The following is a 19,756-nucleotide window of genomic DNA, read 5'->3' on the forward strand; positions in this document are numbered from 1 at the left end:
ATGAATATTTAATATTATGACATTATGATATTTGACATTATATAATTATATACTAAAAAAAAGTAAATAATTAATGTTTCTGAATTACCATTTTCCTCATTAGCGCTCATTTTTATTAAAAAATATAATTATATTGGCCACTTATGTATTGTTGAAGATTATTTTTTATTTTCCGTTTTATTTTTTAGTAATCGAGGGTTGTTTCATAACAGCCAAGACATGTAGAGTAGGATTTTTTGTTTTTTTTTTCCAATGAAACAGTTGAAGCAACTTTTTCCCATAATCTTAAATTGAAAAATTTCCTCGTGTAAACTTCTCACTAGGTTATTTCATTAATATTGTAAAATAATTAATTTAGAAATTTTTCTAACTAGAATTTTTGATGTAAGTGTTTCGTCATTTTCTCTTAATTATTAAGTTAATTATACTAAATTGAACTCTAAAATAGCATTTAGATTAAACAAATCTTGAAAAGTTTCAATTACGTTAAATTGTTAAATTGATTAGCACCAACTTGAAACAAATCTGGTCTTATAGTTTAATAATGCCTCGAATAAAATGTTGAAACTTTTTGACATTCTCTTGGACCACAAATACAAGTCGGAACAAGTAAACACGTGTATGTATTAAAAAAAACTATATATTCCTGTAGTTTGCGTGCCTGTCGTTTGGCGCCATGTCAGCACCGGTGCCGTGAATCCCCCCACCCGCGACGAGGCCAAGATGTCGTGCTGAGGGAACCGAATGGCGCCGTCTAAAAATTCGTGATAAAGCCGCCGATTTCTCGCCAGGTAAGTCACTCTGCGCTTACACCAGCCAGCAACTTGCTTGTCACTTTAATGTCGACTTCTCCACCACGTCCTGCGGTCAAATTCGCCCGGGTGCGGCCGAAATCCGAGGTCAAAAGGTCGCTCTTGCAAACGTGCCCGCGCTCCTTCCAGCTGAATTATTTATTTTTAAAACTTATTAAACCACCACGAGGGGCTTTTTGCCACTTTTAGGCTTTGGGGGACTTATTTCTACGGCCTCGGGCAAAATTTCTGCGTCAGCAATCGCCTCGGACACAGCAGGGCTGATCGGCTGTTTTGCTATTGATTTTTGCCTCCATTCTTTCTCATCGCACTCTCGATTCCTCGCACACATTTGAAACGGAGAGGCCTTGCCTCAAGGCCGCCGAATCTGCTCAAATTTGTACCAAATTGCTACCGCCGCGCTCTGGCACGGGGCCTCTCAAGGCGAATGAGATAATAACTTTTGTATTATTTGTAATGCAAAAAACGCATTAATATTTTATGTTATCGCATTTATTATTATTTTTTATTGGCAATCGGTGGAAAAAGTTAATTAAATAATCAAATTAACCTAAATAAAAATATATTTATTGAAATAAATTATTTAGTTTTATAGCAAATGAAAATTATTTTACTTGCGATTATTATAGTTCAATATTTTGGCTGAAGTTCATCTTTATAACAACATTAATTTTGAAATAATTATTAAAATTAGAAAACGTTTTATTTTATTTGTTTCAAGTGAATCAGTTGAAATTTTCACATAATATCTTGAATTGATACATTCACATTCAGATAAAATTAATTGTTTTCGATGAGGGTAGTCTTATGTTGAAATAAAGTATAATTTTAATTCTTTATTATTAAATTTAATTAAATATTAATAAAGATTAAAAAATTTCAAATTTAATTGTTGTGCAATATAATTTTTAAATTTTATAACTCTCTTTTTCATTGAATTAGTATTGTTATAGTTATTTGGAATCATTCAAAGTTTAAATTTCAGTTTTACGTATAATAATTAGAATTACATTGATTTTATTTTAACTCATTTGAGTACAACTTATAATAATTGAAAGAGTTGAATGTGGAACGGCATGATAATTTTATTGACAATAATTGTGTGTGCAGTTTCTGAAGATGGCCTACGTAAAAGTGCCTGCGCACGGATGCCAGCAGCACGATTACCCGGGCGGCGGTGTGGCGACTTGTCAGCACATCTCGAGTAGCTGCTGCCCTTCTTTCTCCGGCGGCGAGGGCAGCTTCGCCGAGTGGCGGTGCAGCCAGTGCTGCGTGTCGCGGCCCCACTGCAGCACGGCCGACTCGCCGCCCCCCGTCAGCCCCTCGCAGGCAGCCGCATCCACGGTGAGTGAACTGCGGGAGAGCGAAATCTCGGCCAACAGCCAATAGCACCATTACCTCCTCTGCCGCACAGAACAGATCGATTGCTCAATACAACACATACTTCTTGAGCGTGTCAAATATCGCCTCTCGATTTAACTCTCTGCGGCAGAAATTTCATTTAAAATTAAATTTTTTATATAAATAAATTGTTAGACATCAACATATGTTTGAAAGAAAATGAAAAGTTCAAAGGTTAAATTTATTGAATTTATTTGCAAAGAGGAATATGTTAATGAATTATTATTTTTTTTTTTATTATGCAGATTGACGGGAGGAAAAATCGAGCAGGGTTCTTCGGTGAGGGTGAGGGCAAGTGCCTGATGGAAAGCAGACTGATGGGCAGCAGCTCGGAAAACCGCGAGCACGCCTGCGCTAGGGAGGCCTTCCCTAGGGCTGGCAACAGTCAGGTGCTGGGTGAGATCCAGTCCAGTGCCGCCGATGAGCTCTCCAAGGCCTCGCACCTCCTCAAAGAATCGGCCGCTGCTCTTGACAACTGGCCTGACCGACAGCAAGAGGTATGATTTTTTTATTATCTCCTAAATCAGGCTTGAATCCGATTTGCAGAAAAGCCCAACCATCAATTTTCTTTTTGTTTTCTTAAAAAAATTGATTGGGTCATTTGATCTTTAGTTCAATAAATTTATATTACGTCCCAATTTTCAGTTGGAAGCTGTTCGCTCGCAACTGCGACCTCTGAGACATCACTCGACCTTCCACAAGCAAGAAACCAAACGGATGCGTACTGAGCCTTTGCTGATCGCCCCAGCGGCCTCTGCTGCAGCCACCAAACGGCCAAGAGAAGTCTCTCCAAGCATGCCGGCCGTCCAGCGCCTCTGGGAGTCAAACAGCAATATTGCTGACAACGAATCCAGGTTTGAGTGAAGAATGTAACATTATATTGATCTCGATCTGTAAATTTTTTCCATAATTTAGTGACATCCCAATTGATGATGAGTATGAGGACGAAGAGCTGCAGACTGTGTCTGATGAGTCGAGCGATCCAGGTGACCCCATTGCATTTATCAGAGTGCTTATACATTATAAAGAAAGCCTCCACTGTCACTTTTGATATTAATTTTCCACAATGACTGCCAGCAAGCCATACCACTCTTATTGCTGGAAATTTATGAGATGACCCATATAAATCTTAAATGATTTTTTTTAATGAATCAAGTTCCTCCTTTTTAAGTATCATTGTTCAGCAGTGGATAAATATGGTTAAAGCTAGTTTAAGTAGCATTTAATAATGAATTAAAATACAAAATCTCCATCAAATTTTGGTGTGAAATAGTTTCTTAATATTTTATTTGATTCTCTGGTTAGTATGGATTACTCTTTCAAATATCTTTCAGTTTTATTTATTTTTTCATGGTAATGTATGAAAGCATTATAGTGTTTCAGAAAATTATTATCATTATTATTCTCTTAAATGCCTGCATAGAAAAGTTCACAAATTGTCCCTTTTTTTAAGAATGGTCAATTAGTAATTACTAAATAATGCAAATGAAATGCAGTGAACTACTGATTTTGAGCCAAAAAATTGATTCACCTGGACACTATTTTAATTGTAAAGATAGCAAAACACCAAGGCCCACCTCAAATATGAACATTTTTCTTTCTTAACATATCAAGTTACATACTCACTGAAGCAATCCATCGCAAGTTTTGATTGCAAATGCATGCTAATGAGCAGCCTGTGTTTTTGTGGTCCAGGCTCCAATACTCCATCGGTGGTTGGAGAAACCTTGGGCAGTATATCACTAACCGACTCTGCGCTGTCCAAGACCTCGAGTTGTAGTGGTCTGACAGCCCCGAGCCTCGCCACCAAGACAGGTGATTCTCCCGCCTGCAATATTTTTTTCTTTTTAGTCACTTAAATGTTTAAGCTAAAAAGTATAATTTGTAATTTGAATTTGCAGGGAATCAAAATGAGCCACCGTTGAGGAACAGTTTGTTCTCATATGTGCCGCCATATGTGCGCTTCCAAATGCCAATCGATGGGGCACAGGGTGAAGAAATTGGCCTCCCTGCAGAGGTTAAGAGACTGCTCAAGTGGAAGCTCAGTCCCATAACTCCGCTTGTTGTCAGGAGGACTCTGCTGCGTTCAAACTTCAGATTAGTAAAAAGTGAGTGGTGTCTACGAATTCATTGAAAGTAAAAATAGAAAAACAAATTTCATCAACAAGAAAGGATGATATGAATCATGAAACTTAATATTGCTAGTTTACTCAATGACTTAATTGTTTAGTTTAAATATATGACTTATTTTTTATCATCAACTTGGGCTTTTTTTAAATTTTAGCAACAAATGATTGGGCTGGCACTTGGGGAAAACATATGAAGTCGGCACTGTTTACTAGCATCAAAGACTACCAGAAGATGAACCACTTCCCAGGCACCTTTCAAATTGGCCGCAAAGACCGCCTGTGGCGCAACCTGCACAAGCTAATGCAGAAGTTTGGCAAAAAGGAGTTTGGCTTCATGCCCAAGACCTACGTTCTACCTCAAGATCTCCGCCTCCTTCGCCAAGCGTGGGAGAAGACTTGCGGCATTGAAAAGTGGATAGTTAAGCCGGTCAGTACCACACCAACAACCCATTATCAATTGCACTTACGTTCATAATTTACTTGTTAAATTAAAATATCTGGTGGTGATGGATAGTTAGTTAAATTTTAAAATAAAGTCATCAACCACCTTGTTTTAAAATGTGAGTTTCCAGCAGGTAGTATCATTTTTATTCAAATTTTTATGCAGCCGGCGTCAGCAAGAGGGACAGGAATTCGTGTTGTGCACAAGTGGTCGCAGATCCCAAAGAAGCGTCCGCTAGTGGTGCAGCGTTACATTGCGCAACCATACCTCATCAATGGCAGCAAGTTTGACCTGCGATTGTATGTGTTCGTGAGCAGCGTCGACCCTCTGCGCATCTACCTCTACGACGATGGTCTCGTCAGATTTGCCTCTGTGAAATACTCGAATGATATGAGCAGCCTTCATGACCGCTACATGCACCTCACAAACTACAGCATCAACAAGAATAGTTCTCATTACACACAGAACGAGGACGCCGACGCTTGCCAGGGACATAAATGGTAACTTCATTTAATAATACTCTGCTTTTCAAATTTTGTTCTCATGTGTTAATTTCACCACAGGACTGTGAAATCGCTGTGGACATATTTGGCACAGCAAGGAGTGAATGTGAATGAGCTGTGGTCTCGACTGGAGGATCTGGTGGTAAAGACCATAATCAGTGGTGAATCCTCAATTGCGCCACTCATTCGAGAACATGTTTCCTCACGCTACTGTTGCTACGAGCTGTTTGGGGTTGACGTCTTACTAGACGAGCACCTCAATCCGTGGCTCTTGGAGGTCTGTTGCATTTAAAGATTTCGAGCGTGGATTTCAATTCTTGAATTGTGTCACAGGTGAATATCTCACCCTCGCTGCACTCTTCCTCCCCACTTGACCAGGCTGTGAAAGGACCAATGGTGTGCAATTTGCTCAATATGGCTGGCTACCACATTCCCAACAAGCTCCCATCCTCCATGCAGGTAACCAGATCTGTCAAAGCAAAATGAGGCTTATTGAAAAAATTATCTCAATTGTAGAAAGACTTCCTGCGTAATCTTGCTCCTGATGTCAAAACAAATCAGCTGTGCATTGACAACCGACTCTACTACATTGGTCTTTCCCGCGATGAGGCTGCCAAACAGCTCTTCTTTACCAAAGAGGCCTACCAGCGGGAAGACGTGAGTCTTCTTCAAACTTTTCATAAATTTAAACACCATCAAGGGCAAAATAAGCTTTATTAGAAATTAAATTACATTTATGTCAAATTATCTGAACACATTATTTTCTGTTGTAGTACCTGGGCCAAATTCTGCAAAACTTATCTGCAGACGATGTACGGCACTTGGTGCAGGCTGAGGATGAACTGACGCAGGCCGGAGGCTTCATCAGGGTCTTCCCAACTCCGTACACTCACCGCTACCACCAGTTTTTCGAGGGGCCGCGTTACTATAACATGCTTTTCGATGCATGGGAGACGCGATACAACTCTAATAGATCCCCAGGTTAGATCATTTAACAATTTTTTCACAATCAGCAATAAATATCTATTTATGTTCTGCCTTGTGTCCCTTCAGGAATTTCATTACTGGAAGACTTGTGCAAGCAGAAGTACCACCTAAACATACCAGCGCTGAGTGCCCGCGCCAAGGTGAGTCATGATCCCTCGTTTGACCTCTACTTTTGCTTCTAAAACGAAACGAGCGCATGAGGATTTGTAACAAAAGTTGAGCCGCTGTAAAAACTGGTGCAGTTCTGATCGCTGGGGAACAAAACTCATTTTTCACATTTTCTCTTTAAAAGAGTTAATTTTTTCTCGTGTACATAAGCTGCTTCTCTTATTTCTTTTCCCCATTGTAAATATGACATAATTTTCAAACTCTTGCTTTCCTTACTTAGAATGATTTTTTTACTTTAGGTGAGTCATTTAATTTACGCCTTTCTCATTATTCAGTCGCTGCTTTTTCTTTGACTTTTCAGCTGCACTTTTTTCTCTAAGCCGAGTTTCTCATTTTTTTGCCTCGATCGAACGACGTCATTTTATAGCCCAACACCTGAGCACCATGTTTATTTAATTGTTGATAATTACATATAAATTATATAATTATTTTTGTACATAATTGAACAAAATTGATTCATTCGATTTCCTCGCACTTACTCGAGACTGATTTAAAAACACTGTTGACAATGCCGATCGATCTTAATAGGCCAAAGTGTGTGGCCTGTTGCGCAAGATTTACTCGCAAATTAAGAAAACCGAGCAGAGTAAGTTGACACCACCATCATCTAGGCCCGTGTACTTGAGGAATAGCCTCCGTAATCTCTATTTTGATCGATATGACCTTTTATGGTTTACTTATACTCGCAATGTCACACGCGTAGTCGATCCTTTAGTCCATTGGTTGATTGTGTATTCCATTAATTAAATTTCGTTTCTTACTGGGTTGCGCCAACTTGTTATTCTTATTTTCCATTTCGGACACTTTCCGGAATTTTATTAGAGCTCGAGATAAAGTGCTAATGTTTTTAAATTTGTCTGCGTCGATCCTATGTGTCTCTCTTCGGTGATATTTTACCTTAGATGATTGATTACTATTATTAGTATTCTATAGAACAGATGGTCAAGCTTAAATGCTTTTAAAGCTGTTATCAAAATATTGTTAGATTATATTGTTACATTGGACTCATTGGAGAGTCAATTTTTAGCTTTATTTTGTATGAAAAAAAAATGCTAGTCAAAATCCCTACTTGCTATGAGAGTAAAAGGAGTCGCACAAAATGCAGTGCCTTTATCCTGTGTAGAATATTTGTGCCGTCAGTAACAAAAATGATTTGAATTTTAGCAAAAGTAGCATTAGGAATATTTTTTATAGATCAAGTATTGAACCCCACTATACGAGCTAAAATATGTGCTAGAAATTGCTCGAGCCTCAAAGTAGATAGGAACTGTTCCCGTTGTAAGTATCAATCAGTTTGAAGTCAAAAGTTAAGTTATAATACATTAAAATATTTTCGTAAAACTCTATGAATAGGAGGCAAATTTCAGGAAGTTCCAAGTTCCAATCCACTTTGAGAATTGAGAAACAAATCTACGAATATCTCATTAGTTTAGTAAAATTTGATGTGTGAAACAAAAAATTCAAAACACGCACCTGTCATAATAATAAAATAATATTGCTGTCCTCGGTGTTCATGTAATGAGCTGTGAAATTAAACTCAATCAAAAGACGACTCATCCATTATTTGAATCTAGAGCTAGGCCTTTCATTAATCAATGCTTAAAACTTGTCTAAATCCGTTCGACTTGTACGTAAGACGCTTAAGTAAAAAAGGAAGTTGCGTGCATCTTGCTTTCCGAGAGGTAAAAACATGGATTCTCATAAGTATGTTCTCACTAACGCACCATGCTAACAGTTTGCTGGCAAAACACGTGACTCACAAAACACTAATCAGTAGAAGAAATAAATTATAATGTAGATGAAAAAAAATGTAGCAAAAATTGTATTTTTGTACATAAACAATTAGTCACTTATATTTTAGGCAACTTTCTGTATTCACGAGCTGTATATTTAAAGGTGTTGTAGATTTTGAAAGAGTTTTGTTTTTGTTCTCATTGTCAGGCGGTTCGCAATTTAAAATTTTTTTGTGCCTTTCAGTCGTCTGCAGAAACGGAATCAGCGACGGAGACAGCGTTGGAGAGCAAAGCACTGCAAGTTCCTGCACCCTCTGAAGAGCCGCAACATGCAGAGAGTGTCCTGATTCAGTCCATTGAAGAGTCCCAAGTTCTATCTAAGTGAGAAATAATCGCTTTCTCTTTCAAGTATACATTTAATTATGATTTTTCTTTAATTGAAAATTTTCAGCTTTAAACTTTCATTAATTTGCTGTTTCTACTCTCTTTGATTTACCCAGTCCAATGACGACAAAGTCTGCTAGAGCGTTAGCACAACAGGCACTAATGAAGGCCAAAAAGCACCACTTCCCCTGCTGGCGACGCACCTACTGCTTTTCGGCTCTGTCGTCGCGCTGCTTCAAAGCCACCAGGGCCAAGCTGCAAAAGACAATGACCAAAAGCAACTCAGCGTGACCCTCGTGCCTTGCCTGAAGAAGCGCTCCTCCAGTGAAGTGCACACACTATCAAGTTGTCAGTCAATGTTGGGAGAAAAATCACTATTTTGCATGTACTACTTATTGTTGCTAGCTTGTAGCTCAAGACACTATTTTATGACAAACACGCATTTTGCCAGCTAGCCTCGATTGACTTGTTTTATAGAACGAAAATGCTCATTCGGTGTTTTAGATCCATAAAGACTCCCTCAAACGCTTTGAACTCATTTAATTGTAATGCGAGAAAATTTAATAATGATTAAATCAATTAACCAAAAAAACAAGCGTTGATTCCCAGGATTTATTTATAAAAAAATTATTTAGGAATAAAATTTTTTTAATAAACTGGAAACTGGTCGTCTATCACTTTTGCCCAGGCGTGCAGTCCGCCCTTCATATCTACAACTTTGTCTTCTGGGTAGGCTTCCTTGAACCTCACTGCTGCCAGCTGGCTGTCATTTCCTCTCCGACAAACAAAGCAAACTAAAATAAAGAGGAAGATTATTTGCTAAAATTTACTTAAACTTTTTACAGTCATTACCTTGTAATGATGGAGAATTTTGCTTGGCTTCGAGAACAGCTTTTTTAACTTCTGGCAAAATCTGCTCAAAATCTTTAAAAGGGAAGTTGACTGACCCTTGGATGGCGCACATTCCGAATTCACCCTCCGTCCTAACGTCCACCAACAAAAGTTTGTCAAGTTCAGCTTTCACATAGTCCGGAGTGACCCTTTCATGATCCTCTAGTGCCTTTACTGGAACATCCTTCAGAATAAAAAATAAAAATTGTGAGCTGGTAGAAGAAAGTAAAATAGTAATGGTTTAGATTTTAATTTATAAAATGGTTAACAAAAAATTTTTTTTTTTTAATTTTTCTTACCTCTCCACACATTTCAATATAGTATGGCAAATTTTTCTGTGGGTTTGAACTGCAAGCAGGACACTTTTCGTTAGCCAATCGAAGCCTGACAGTCCTCAGGGAAAGATCATTGGCATCAAGCAGAATCATTCGGCCAGCAACAGACTCGTTCTGTGGCCAGTCGACGATTAGTTTTATCACCTCAATGCTCTGCATCAGGCCAATGAGACCAGGAACTACAAAATTTCAATATAATATAAGTGTTTGTGACTTGCCGTTTAAATTAATTAAAAAACCTGCACCCAGAACGCCCGACTGACTGCAGCTGGTGGCGCTGGCAGCTGGAGGAGGTTCTGGGAAGAGGCAGCGATAACACGGTCCTTTAACCAGGGCGCCGTCCTTCTTTACAAAGCCGTTGTACACTGTGAGTTGACCTTCCAGACCCAGGGCACTCCCTGATACAAGCGGCTTTTTGTGGCGGACACAAGCATCGTTAAGGAGGTACCTGAATATTATTAATTATATTTTTCAACATGATTAGATTTTTTTAATTTGATATTTAAAGAATCGCACCGAGAGCCAACGTTGTCTGTGGCGTCGACAATCACATCATGTTCACTGACAAGACGATCTGCGTTCTCTGGAGTGAACCTTTCACAGATAGGAATAACATTGGCATAACTCTGGTCCAGGGCAAAAAATCTGCACGCCGAATCAACCTTAGGAAGACCAATTGTGGCGTCCGAGTGCAAGGTCTGCCGGTGCAAGTTGCTGATCTCAACAAGGTCACTGTCCACCACTGTGATGCGTCCAATGCCAGCCTTGACTAGGTAGAGGAGCACAGGACAACCAAGTCCACCGGCCCCAACGACCAGCACTGAGGATTTTTTCAGCCGCACTTGTCCTGTTAAAAAAAATTATATAGTAAATATGTATTTTTTATCATTTTATTCGTTTTATTTTTACTCTTTAATTACCTGATACGCCGACTTGAGGTAAGATAATTTGTCTGCTAAAGCGGACAACGTCTTCTTTAGACAGATTCTGCTCTGAGGCGTCAATCAAAGCCGGAAGAGAGACGCTATTGACCTTAAGGTTCGCCAACAGCTCCTCTTTCTCGACTAGCAACCGCTTCAGTTGTGCAACTTCCCTTTCGAGTTGTCCAATGTTGTCGGCCATTGGATGGGATGTATGCATAATTTGAGGTCTTTATCAATTTGGGTTAAAAATTGCCCATCTATATAAATCTAATCAAAGTCTCGAGTTCTAGTTTTCTCAAGCTAATAAAAATCTTTCTGTTTTGAATATAATTATCTTTTGCGTTATGCGGCATGCGATCCACGATCCTGCCCCTGCCCTGCGGAATGTTAGTTAATGTTATGTTATGTTCTATCTATGTATGTTGTTATTGTTTGTTATGTTGGAGTGTGAAAGAAGGATAATGGCACTTTAGAGAACACCACTTTCACTTTAATTTGATTTTAAATCAAAAATTGCAAAAATCATTCAAAAAATGTGTTAATGATCTCTAAATTCTTATCTTTGACATTTACTACTCATAAAGCATTAAAAAGTTAAATATTTTCAAAACATCATTTTATCCTTTTCATAATACCCTTCGTTAAAATTTTTCAAACTTCCACAAGGCTTTCGCGCCTTTCTAAAAGAACCAATCCAAAATGCAACAGAGTGGGAGTGGTCAGCGGATTGAAAAACAAAACAGGCAACGGCAAGTGATCGCCGTGTGCGAATTTAATTTTGATTTCGAAGTGTTTTACCACAGAAACCGGATAACCGGGTGTTAAGTGGAGATAGATAGAGTTCTCGAGATGAATTTGGCACGAAATTTGGCCTCGTGCCTTCTGCCTAGAGCCGCAGGGCTCTTGGCGAACGTTGGACTTCGTCCTCAGTTACGAGCCGTGCACCTCCTGGCGCAGATCAGACTGCCGGTAGGCGAGAAGATCCTTCTGAAGGCTCCATGTGCGACCCTTCTGGCAGTGCCGAACTGCGGCATGAAGGTTAAGGGCCTGCTGAAGAGGCGCTGCAAAGACTGCTATTTCGTGTACCGCGACAGCCGCAAGTACGTCATGTGCAAGGCGCACCCGAGACACAAGCAGGCCGCATTTGCGCCTAGGGAGAAGTATACGTGGATTTTGTCACCAGGACCCATGCAAAGCAAGCAGAGGCCGTGGTAGAAAATAAGAAAAAAAATCTTAGTGCTTAAAAACTATATAAAAAACATTTTTAGAAAATAAATGTGTGAGATTTTTTTAAAGAAGGGGCGTGTCCGGTCTGTGGTCACGTGAGTGTGTGACGTCATCGTTTTGGGACGGACGTGGAGTTTCGCCTGCTGAGACTTAAAACCGTCTCTAAAGTCTCAAGATATTGAAAAAATCAACAAGCGTCCATATCCAAATAGAAATGGAAATTTCATTTCCACGTCCTCTCAGAAGCGGAGTTCTCTGAAGTTCCCGATCGCCCCTGAGTGCCTTTTCGTTTCAACTCAACCTATTTGTGAAACATAGAATAACGGGCTCTTCCAACTGTGCCGCATATATTCTGAAATATACACATAACCTGGACAGACATGGACATTCTGTACTACCAGACGACCAAGCTATTGCTGGAGGTGCAGCAGGGCTTCGAGCGCATTGAGAAGGTCTACGGACCGGATGCCGACGCCCTCGAGCGAGAGTTGCAGGCCAGAATTGACCAAGCAACAAGGTGTTTTAATATTAATCCAAATCAATTTTTATAAATGCATAATTGTTTTTGTTTTTTAATTTCAGTAACTGCGAGAGAATGGAGTCGTTGGTGTTCAGAGAGCCCGTCTCTCGAAGGCAGTCGGTCAAATTCAAAGTTGATCAAGCAAAGTACGACCTCCAGCACCATCAAGTAATGAAAATGATTTATTAGGTATATAATTTTTTTCTCCTCAATTTTAAATTAAAAGGCGGCCTTGCGGATGTACCAACACAAAAAGCTTCAGAAAATCCAGGAAGAGCAGGAGAGGGAAGAGTTACTGACGAGGAGATTTACCACTTTGGCCAGCACTGAGGATACCAGTATCAATATAGATATGTCCTTGCAGCACCACTCTGCTCTTCAGGCATGATCTTAATAAAACCTTCTTTAGTCAATGAATTATTATCATCCTTGCAGGGCGCCCACCGGGGTGTAGATGACCTTCTGAGCTCTGGTTCTTCCATCCTTGAATCGATGCGTGATCAGCGGGGAGTTCTGAAAGGAGCTCGAAAACGGCTGCTGGACATTGCGAGTACACTCGGCTTGTCTAACACGACCATGCGGCTGATCGAGAAGCGTGCTGCCCAGGACAAAGTGCTTCTCATTGCTGGCATGGTAGTCACCCTGCTTATTGTGGTGCTCACCGTCAAGTTCATTCTGTGATGCTCCCTATTATTATAGACTGCCATTAAAAGACAACATTGATTCGTTCCACTCCCAGCTTGTTGTTGTTGAGATTTAAAAAAAAAAATGGAAAAGATGATATTCAGTTGGATTGAAAACTGGTCTTGTTGAATCATCTTCTGTTTCACGAGCAGAATAAATTAAATCCAAACCTGAGAATGAATTATTCCTTCTGACCCACGTGGCTGCAGACCATTATCAATGTATTTATTGTTAAATAAAGAACAGAGATGTTCAATTACTTGCATCTTTATTTCATCATTTAAAATGAAACTGCCTGCTTGTAAACATAATTTGGAAAATACAGCAAAAAAGGAAGTAGTAAATTCATCGCACTGGTTTCGGAGGTAGGCACATGGTGTGCAATGAAAAGGTCAATCGGCTGGCGAGGTCTTTTGTGGTATAATTATTTTATTCTTTCAACATTCAACTTTGGCTATGTTATGGCCTCACAGTGAACGAACGAACGAGTCGCATGCAACCAATCGATCTTGAAGTTTTCAAACAGTTTTTTTAAATTCACTTCGGTGGCGTACAAAAATAATAAATCAAAACTTAATGGTTGGTGGAAATAATTTGACAATTCTTTGAGCTAACAAGAGTGAGTGAATGTGTACTTTTGTGTTGATAAAAAACAATCTTATTTTGAAGACACTACTTTGGAATAATATCCATCACAGATCCTAATTTCTCTTTCACAATTGATAACAAGTTTGGCATCCTGAAACTCTTCATTTCAACCAAAAGATCAGACTGACGCTGCACTCACATAAGTTTTCTGTATTAAATAATATTATAAAGTTGAGCACCATAAGTTGGAATATATTGGTGACTTCCCTGATAATGCAGCGTCTTGAAAGTTGGCAAAAAATCTCAAGAGCCATGGTGGAATTGGTAGGTAACTGCTGTTTCATTCTCTCTTTCTCGCTTTGTGTGGAACTTTGAAAAAACTAACAAGGCTATTCATCAAGATGCGCATAACAAAAAATACGTTCCATAATTTGCACTTGCTTATAGTTGTTGTATTTGGATACTCCATAAGAAAAGTTTTAGCTCTGGTAGAGGTGAAACAAGATATGCGAATGCTTAACTCACAGAGAACAATTATTCATGAACATCATAAATATTATTCTGGAATAGTTTGTGTGGTACAAGGCACCATCAATCAATCTGCCGATGGATTGAAACATGCTAAGATTGAATTGCACGTATCGGAACCCGTGGTGGTATTTTTTACTAAAATTGTTGGTGTGACAAACAACTCGACTGCCTCCATCCATCCGTCGCAATCAATAAAAGTAGTGAGCATCGGGGTCGGAGAAGAAATACCAAAAAAACTACTAAATGCTTCCTTCACCTTCGGCCGCAATATTTGTGCTGCAGCTGCCACTGGAACACAAATCAGAAGAACTTTAAGAATACAATTTTATCTCACATTTCTGCTTAGATTTTAAGGCAGCATTTGAATAAAGATAGACTGCGAACAATTTTTAATTGCAACTAGAGACAAAATAAAAAGTTTTGAAATGGTACCTGTCCGTGACGACTTCGGTCTCCTCACACTTGGGCTCCTCTGCTTCAGCCAGAGGAGTATCACTTTGGGTGGCGGGAGGGTCTACCGCCACACCTTCCGCCGACATCAGTCCTTGCGAAAGAAACCTGGAATTTGAAATGAAAACAAGGAAAATTGCTACTACTAACCAGTACCTAAAATTGTCAACTAATTCAGAATTTTCCTCCAGTGTTTCCAATGGAGGATTGGCGTTGGTATCTGCTGAAGTCTGATCAGCTGCCTCGGAGCCTGCATTGTTTTCCTCATCTTTAACTGTTATGACTAATATTTAATTTGTTACTGAAGATTAAACAAGAAAGCAACCTTCAGGCGCAGCTTCCGGTCCCGATGAAAAGGCACAAAAGTTGGCCCAGCCATCCTGGTCAGCGACGGGCGCCTGTTCGGCTGCAGCAATCTCACTAGCCTCCCAAGGATTTTCAGCGTCTGCCACCACAGCAGGTGTATCGGCCCAGGCTGAACAATGAAATAAATAATTATAAAAAAATAGATCAGACTAATAACAATTTACAAAAATTAATAATTCGCAAACTTACGATCAACAGTATCAATTTCCATGACTCCAGCACCAGGTACATTGGATTGCTCTTCTTCATCACTGTCATCACTGAGATTTCTGAATGTTTTAAGAATCATTATAATTAACAACTGTGGGGGAGATAGGCAACAAAATTTTGCATTTTATCTTCATTTTCTATTGAAAAAAATACTATAACTTTTTCTCCATTTTGGAGCTTTAAAATATTAAAAATTTTATTGATTTTGGAACTAATTAAAATAATACATTCCAAATAATTATTGTAATTTTTTTTCTATAGCGAAGCAAAGTATAGAAAGTTAGTACTGGATTCATACCTAACCACGGGTGGTTCAACTGTGGTGGGTGAGTTAAAGTTGAGCTCATTGTCCAGATCATCGTCATTGCCAGGCCCCGTCTTTTGGTTGCACATGTCAAAGAAGAGCTCGCGGCGCCGTGACATCTCATCTGATGAGCCAAGCCTGTAGCCCGGAGGAACGTATGTGTCAGGTTCAGAACTGTAATACGTCCCCAGACGAAAAGAAAACAAGCATGCAATGCAAAACCCCGCAGCGAAAAAGAAAGCACAGCAGAAAAAAAATATTGGTATTTAATACTGACTGCATAGGGTCCTCATTGTCAAAAAACTGGTTGTCATCGTACGAGGAGCCTTCAGCAAAAGGTGTTGACTTGTAACAGGTTAGAAGCTCGGTGAAGTTGAGCAGCACGGTGCCCTCTTGAGAGAACGGAATGATGGGGTAGTCGTTGTCCTCAGACTCAATGATTTTAGACGGATGCTGCCCTCCCTAAGTACCACAACGAAGAAGTTTAATAATTCATTGGTTTACTTTATTTTGCTTTTACCAGGAACTCAGATTGGATTTTGTTGATTTCTTCGATCTGCCCATCCAGCAGCTCATGCCACTCAAGACGTGTATCCTCTGCAGGCACCAGCCTGGCCAGCGTTTCCTCAGTCACGCACTGCCGGATGCAGTTGCAAATTAGAACCAGGTGGCCAAAGTATCCACACTTCACTTTAGGCAAGGAACCACTAAAAAAAAAACAATAAAAATTAATATTCATCGATTTGAATTTTTAAATAATCATTTGCAATTTTAATAAAAGCAATTAATTGAAGTTCCAAGAGATAATACTTACTCTTTATCCTTTTTGTAGGCCTCAATGACTCTCTCTAAAAGGCGACTCTCGCCGAACAACTGGACAAAAAAAAAATATAAAAATTGAAACGAAAAATCGTCAGGCACCTACGTTAATCACAAGTGGACTCGGCTCGGAAATGTGTGGTGCGTTAACGTTCTCCTCAGTCTCAGCCACCTCATCTTTCTTTTCACTATCACCCGAGTCAGCTTCCGCTTCGGCGGGAGGTGTTGAAGGACTTGAGCCTGGGCTCTTGGCAAACGTTTTATCGAAATTGTGATTGAGCGACGCAATTTCTGGGCCAGATAGGCTTTGCAGCAGCAGAGTGATGCAGTGCTCAACCTGAGAGTGCAGAAAGTTGTTCCATTTGTATGCAAAAAACAAATCCTGTAAAGCCAGGGCAATGAGATCAAGAAGCTCCAAAATTTCTTTCCGAGTAGTTACCAGTAAAACGCTAAGAGTGCCTAGTTCTGATAAAGTGGTTAAAACTTCAACATCCTGAGTGGCAACAAGTGCTGATATAAGGCGACAGACTTGCAGGCGGGTATTTCCAAAGGGAGGATCTAAGTGCTCAGCCGTCGTTTGGATCGCAGATTTCTAAAAAATAAAAATAATTTTTCTTGCACACAATTTCAATTTTAAATAAGCATTTAATTTTCTCAGACATTGATAAAATTATTGACATCTTAAATAAATTTATTTTGTACTTCTCACACAATGGCATGACTTAAAACAAACTGAACATTTGCATTGCTATACCTTGGGAGGGTGAAGTAGAACGTCGTGGAGGTCTTTGAGCCTTGGAACCATGGCTTTGCAAATGTTGCTCTGACAAGAAAGTTCTCTCTCTTCATTATGTTCAGACCCGTCGTCCCTATTGGCCACGAATCAATAAAAAATACTGGGTTTTATAATAATTTCTCACGAAGGTAGTCGACTTGTCTCTAACAAAGTAAGAAGTACCGCTACACCTCCAACTATGGCACTCTCACTGCGTTGGTCCCCGCCAGAGAGCATCAAGTCCAGAATGGTTGAGGCAGTTTCGGGTCTGTAAATGTGTAAATTGTTGAAGAAAATATTGCTACAAATAATGGAAGCAACTTTGATACTCACGACTCTAGTCTTTCTAAGATGGGGTCAGGGCCGCCGTTTTCGGAAGAACAGGTTCTAAAGGTGTCCCTTGATATTCTGATGACGTCAAGCAACAGCTGGGAGGCGTTGCAGTGCCTCTCAGGCTCAGTTTCAGGCCCCATCAGTTCCAGAATTCGCTGCACTACATTCTGTCCTTCTAACCACTACACAGAAAAAAAATTGAATTCAAATTATTAATTTTAGAAAATACAAACCGTAAGAACATTCTTGCGCATGTCATTGCCCTCGACACTGGTGATGAGGCGCTGCAGGAAGTCCATAATGGCTGAGGTGCCCAGGTGGCGCAGAAGGACTCCGACAGTGTCTTCCTGCTTCTTCAGGAATTCTAGAGCCTGCAAGCAGGTGAACTGATAGGAGTACCAGTTCTGGTGGAAGGAATGGATAGGTCAGAATTTGGTCGCAATCATGCAGTGGGAAAGGAACAAAGATCAAGGAGAGGAGAAACAGATAGAGAAAAAGAGGGAGAGACATTACTTTAGTTTTGTTTTTTGTAAGCACAGAAATACTTCTTTTTAATTTAAAAAGAACCAGATGAAGATTCATGAAGTATTTATAAGAAGATGCCAACACACAAATTTAAAAAAGCTAATTCAAATATAATGAAGGTTCATTTTTTTCTATAAGGATTAGCAAAAAAAATCCTTGAATACAGTTAATTTTGAAGCACTTTTTTACAAATTTTCTTAAGGTTCTGTAAGAACTGTATAATTAATAATGAAACCCAAAAAGTCATTATGAAAAAAAATTCCTAGTGCAAATACCTGCTCAGCTCTGCGTGTGACAAGGCCGGTGAACGTTTTGCTGAAGAAGCTGGCAAGCAGAGGGTTAAGGGGCGGTGGTGTGTCCAAGAAGGAGTACAGTTTTGTGAGGAGGGTTTCACTGCCAGCCAGGCGCTCGTTCAGCTGAGGAACGTCACATGTCAGCAACTCACAAGCCATGTTCGAGTAGCGAAACCGGTGCTTCTCTTCCACCTCAATCGACGGCTCCTCCACAGTCAGGCTTACCAGCTGCTCCAAAATTTCAGGCCGCAACAAACTGATGTGTTTAAAAAGTTTTTAACATTATTATTTCAACATTCAATGATTAAGGTTTTACTAATCAATAAGCTTCTTGTTTTGAACTCTGCATTCTTGTACTATGTCCTCCTCATCCAAGACCTCATACAGAGTTACATCCTGCAGTTAAAGATAAAAATTGTGAATTAGTGTCAATTTAAAAAGTACATGATTATGTTTCTTTGAATCTATTAATTGCTATATATTACCTCTTTGCTAAGGAGGGTCTCAAGGTGAGAGCAGGCACTGGCGTTGTACTTCCAGAACATGGTTTGATTTTATGGCCTAAACAGCAGACTTCCAAAAAGCTGTTGCAGAAATAAAATGTTTTCCTATAATGACGTGTTTATTTAGCAAACGCCTCCCTTTCAGCAGAACAATATTTTATCTAATCATTTCAGGCGACCGAGAAAAAAAGATGTTATTGATGTATTATCAGAATTGGAGTTAACACTTTTAATTATGATAGAAATTGAAATAAAAAAAGTTATTAAAAATAAACTAAAAAAATCTCAGCATATTTGATATTTTGTCTTTGCATCACAAGAAATTTTATTTTATAGTGCAAGAAATGACCACAAATTTTATTCTGAAAAATTGAAGCCCTCCGGGGAAACTGAGGATAACTTTTACTTTACAATCGAAAAAGAAAATTAACCACTAATTATCAAGTCAATAGATTTCATCCAAATGAGAAAGGTGCGCCGTTTCGCCGTTTGTAAAAAGACAAAAACAATTTTTGTGCAGGCAAGACGAGAGGTGTGAGAGGTTCGAGCAAGGGAGGCAAATTGCTGGCCAAATGCCGGCAAATTTCGGAACCAACCTAAAGGCGGCGACGAGCGCCCAAATAGATTCGACAGAGGTCACGCTCTCTGCGGTCGAACGGCCGATCACAGTCCGCAAATTGCACTTGCTCCGGCCGAAAAAACAAAATTTTTCGCTCGACTTCGCGGAATGGCGCCTGGTTGATTCCGACCCACTATGCTCAGCGACAAACTCGACAAAGTGCCAGAGTTGCAATAAGAGGCGCCAAATGTTTGAATAATGTATATTTTCTTTGATGCGCTATTGTAGATAGGAACTTAGGAAGCGTGAAATTCCACAACTTTATTTGATTTACAGATTTTTTTCCATTACGGTAAATCTG

At 39.5% G+C, this 19,756-nt stretch overlaps 5 protein-coding genes across 9 annotated transcripts; 3 read left to right on the forward strand and 2 right to left on the reverse strand.

Annotated features, from left to right (window-relative positions):
- Positions 1 to 652: 652 nt before the first annotated feature.
- Positions 653 to 9,222, forward strand: LOC132197567 (tubulin monoglutamylase TTLL4-like). Of its 4 annotated transcripts, none has more exons than XM_059620915.1 (16): positions 653 to 791; positions 1,923 to 2,156; positions 2,459 to 2,710; positions 2,859 to 3,067; positions 3,129 to 3,199; positions 3,909 to 4,028; positions 4,115 to 4,321; positions 4,498 to 4,769; positions 4,950 to 5,284; positions 5,348 to 5,564; positions 5,621 to 5,746; positions 5,804 to 5,944; positions 6,061 to 6,268; positions 6,341 to 6,414; positions 8,420 to 8,556; positions 8,676 to 9,222. In XM_059620915.1, the coding sequence occupies exons 2-16, from the start codon at positions 1,932 to 1,934 to the stop codon at positions 8,848 to 8,850; spliced, it is 2,769 nt and encodes a 922-aa protein (XP_059476898.1). In that variant the 5' UTR covers positions 653 to 791; positions 1,923 to 1,931; the 3' UTR covers positions 8,851 to 9,222. The 4 variants fall into 4 exon arrangements, with proteins under 4 accessions (XP_059476898.1, XP_059476900.1, XP_059476899.1 ...); XM_059620917.1 differs by having other exon boundaries at positions 8,627 to 8,757; XM_059620916.1 differs by lacking the exon at positions 3,909 to 4,028.
- On the reverse strand, positions 9,156 to 11,323 carry LOC132197570 (sulfur carrier protein adenylyltransferase). Its single transcript, XM_059620922.1, has 6 exons — positions 10,706 to 11,323; positions 10,302 to 10,632; positions 10,025 to 10,233; positions 9,750 to 9,964; positions 9,412 to 9,634; positions 9,156 to 9,353 (listed from the first exon to the last, which is right to left on the reverse strand). The coding sequence occupies exons 1-6, from the start codon at positions 10,923 to 10,925 to the stop codon at positions 9,208 to 9,210; spliced, it is 1,344 nt and encodes a 447-aa protein (XP_059476905.1). The 5' UTR covers positions 10,926 to 11,323; the 3' UTR covers positions 9,156 to 9,207.
- Positions 11,324 to 11,432: 109 nt separating this feature from the next.
- LOC132197573 (large ribosomal subunit protein bL36m) lies at positions 11,433 to 11,930 on the forward strand. Its single transcript, XM_059620926.1, has one exon. It carries the CDS (start codon positions 11,558 to 11,560, stop codon positions 11,921 to 11,923), a length of 366 nt encoding a protein of 121 aa, XP_059476909.1. The 5' UTR covers positions 11,433 to 11,557; the 3' UTR covers positions 11,924 to 11,930.
- A 13-nt stretch (positions 11,931 to 11,943) lies between these two features.
- Positions 11,944 to 13,395, forward strand: LOC132197572 (Golgi SNAP receptor complex member 2). The gene is made up of 4 exons (XM_059620925.1): positions 11,944 to 12,452; positions 12,518 to 12,623; positions 12,682 to 12,837; positions 12,891 to 13,395. Exons 1-4 carry the CDS (start codon positions 12,316 to 12,318, stop codon positions 13,134 to 13,136), a joined length of 645 nt encoding a protein of 214 aa, XP_059476908.1. The 5' UTR covers positions 11,944 to 12,315; the 3' UTR covers positions 13,137 to 13,395.
- A 1-nt stretch (position 13,396) lies between these two features.
- LOC132197568 (serine/threonine-protein phosphatase 6 regulatory subunit 2) lies at positions 13,397 to 19,606 on the reverse strand. 2 transcript variants are annotated; one of them, XM_059620920.1, is made up of 19 exons: positions 19,433 to 19,606; positions 18,819 to 18,917; positions 18,650 to 18,729; positions 18,316 to 18,589; positions 17,749 to 17,886; positions 17,516 to 17,697; positions 17,328 to 17,450; positions 17,162 to 17,276; positions 16,847 to 16,999; positions 16,514 to 16,789; positions 16,403 to 16,461; positions 16,109 to 16,295; positions 15,866 to 16,050; positions 15,583 to 15,762; positions 15,264 to 15,343; positions 15,034 to 15,183; positions 14,865 to 14,982; positions 14,691 to 14,816; positions 13,397 to 14,546 (listed from the first exon to the last, which is right to left on the reverse strand). In XM_059620920.1, the coding sequence occupies exons 2-19, from the start codon at positions 18,876 to 18,878 to the stop codon at positions 14,498 to 14,500; spliced, it is 2,535 nt and encodes an 844-aa protein (XP_059476903.1). In that variant the 5' UTR covers positions 18,879 to 18,917; positions 19,433 to 19,606; the 3' UTR covers positions 13,397 to 14,497. The 2 variants fall into 2 exon arrangements, with proteins under 2 accessions (XP_059476903.1, XP_059476902.1); XM_059620919.1 differs by having other exon boundaries at positions 17,749 to 17,919; positions 19,433 to 19,605.
- Positions 19,607 to 19,756: the final 150 nt, after the last annotated feature.

This window comes from Neocloeon triangulifer, unplaced genomic scaffold (assembly GCF_031216515.1).
Source record: "Neocloeon triangulifer isolate White Clay Creek 2 clone unplaced genomic scaffold, ASM3121651v1 ptg000012l, whole genome shotgun sequence".
Classification (NCBI taxonomy): domain Eukaryota; kingdom Metazoa; phylum Arthropoda; class Insecta; order Ephemeroptera; family Baetidae; genus Neocloeon; species Neocloeon triangulifer.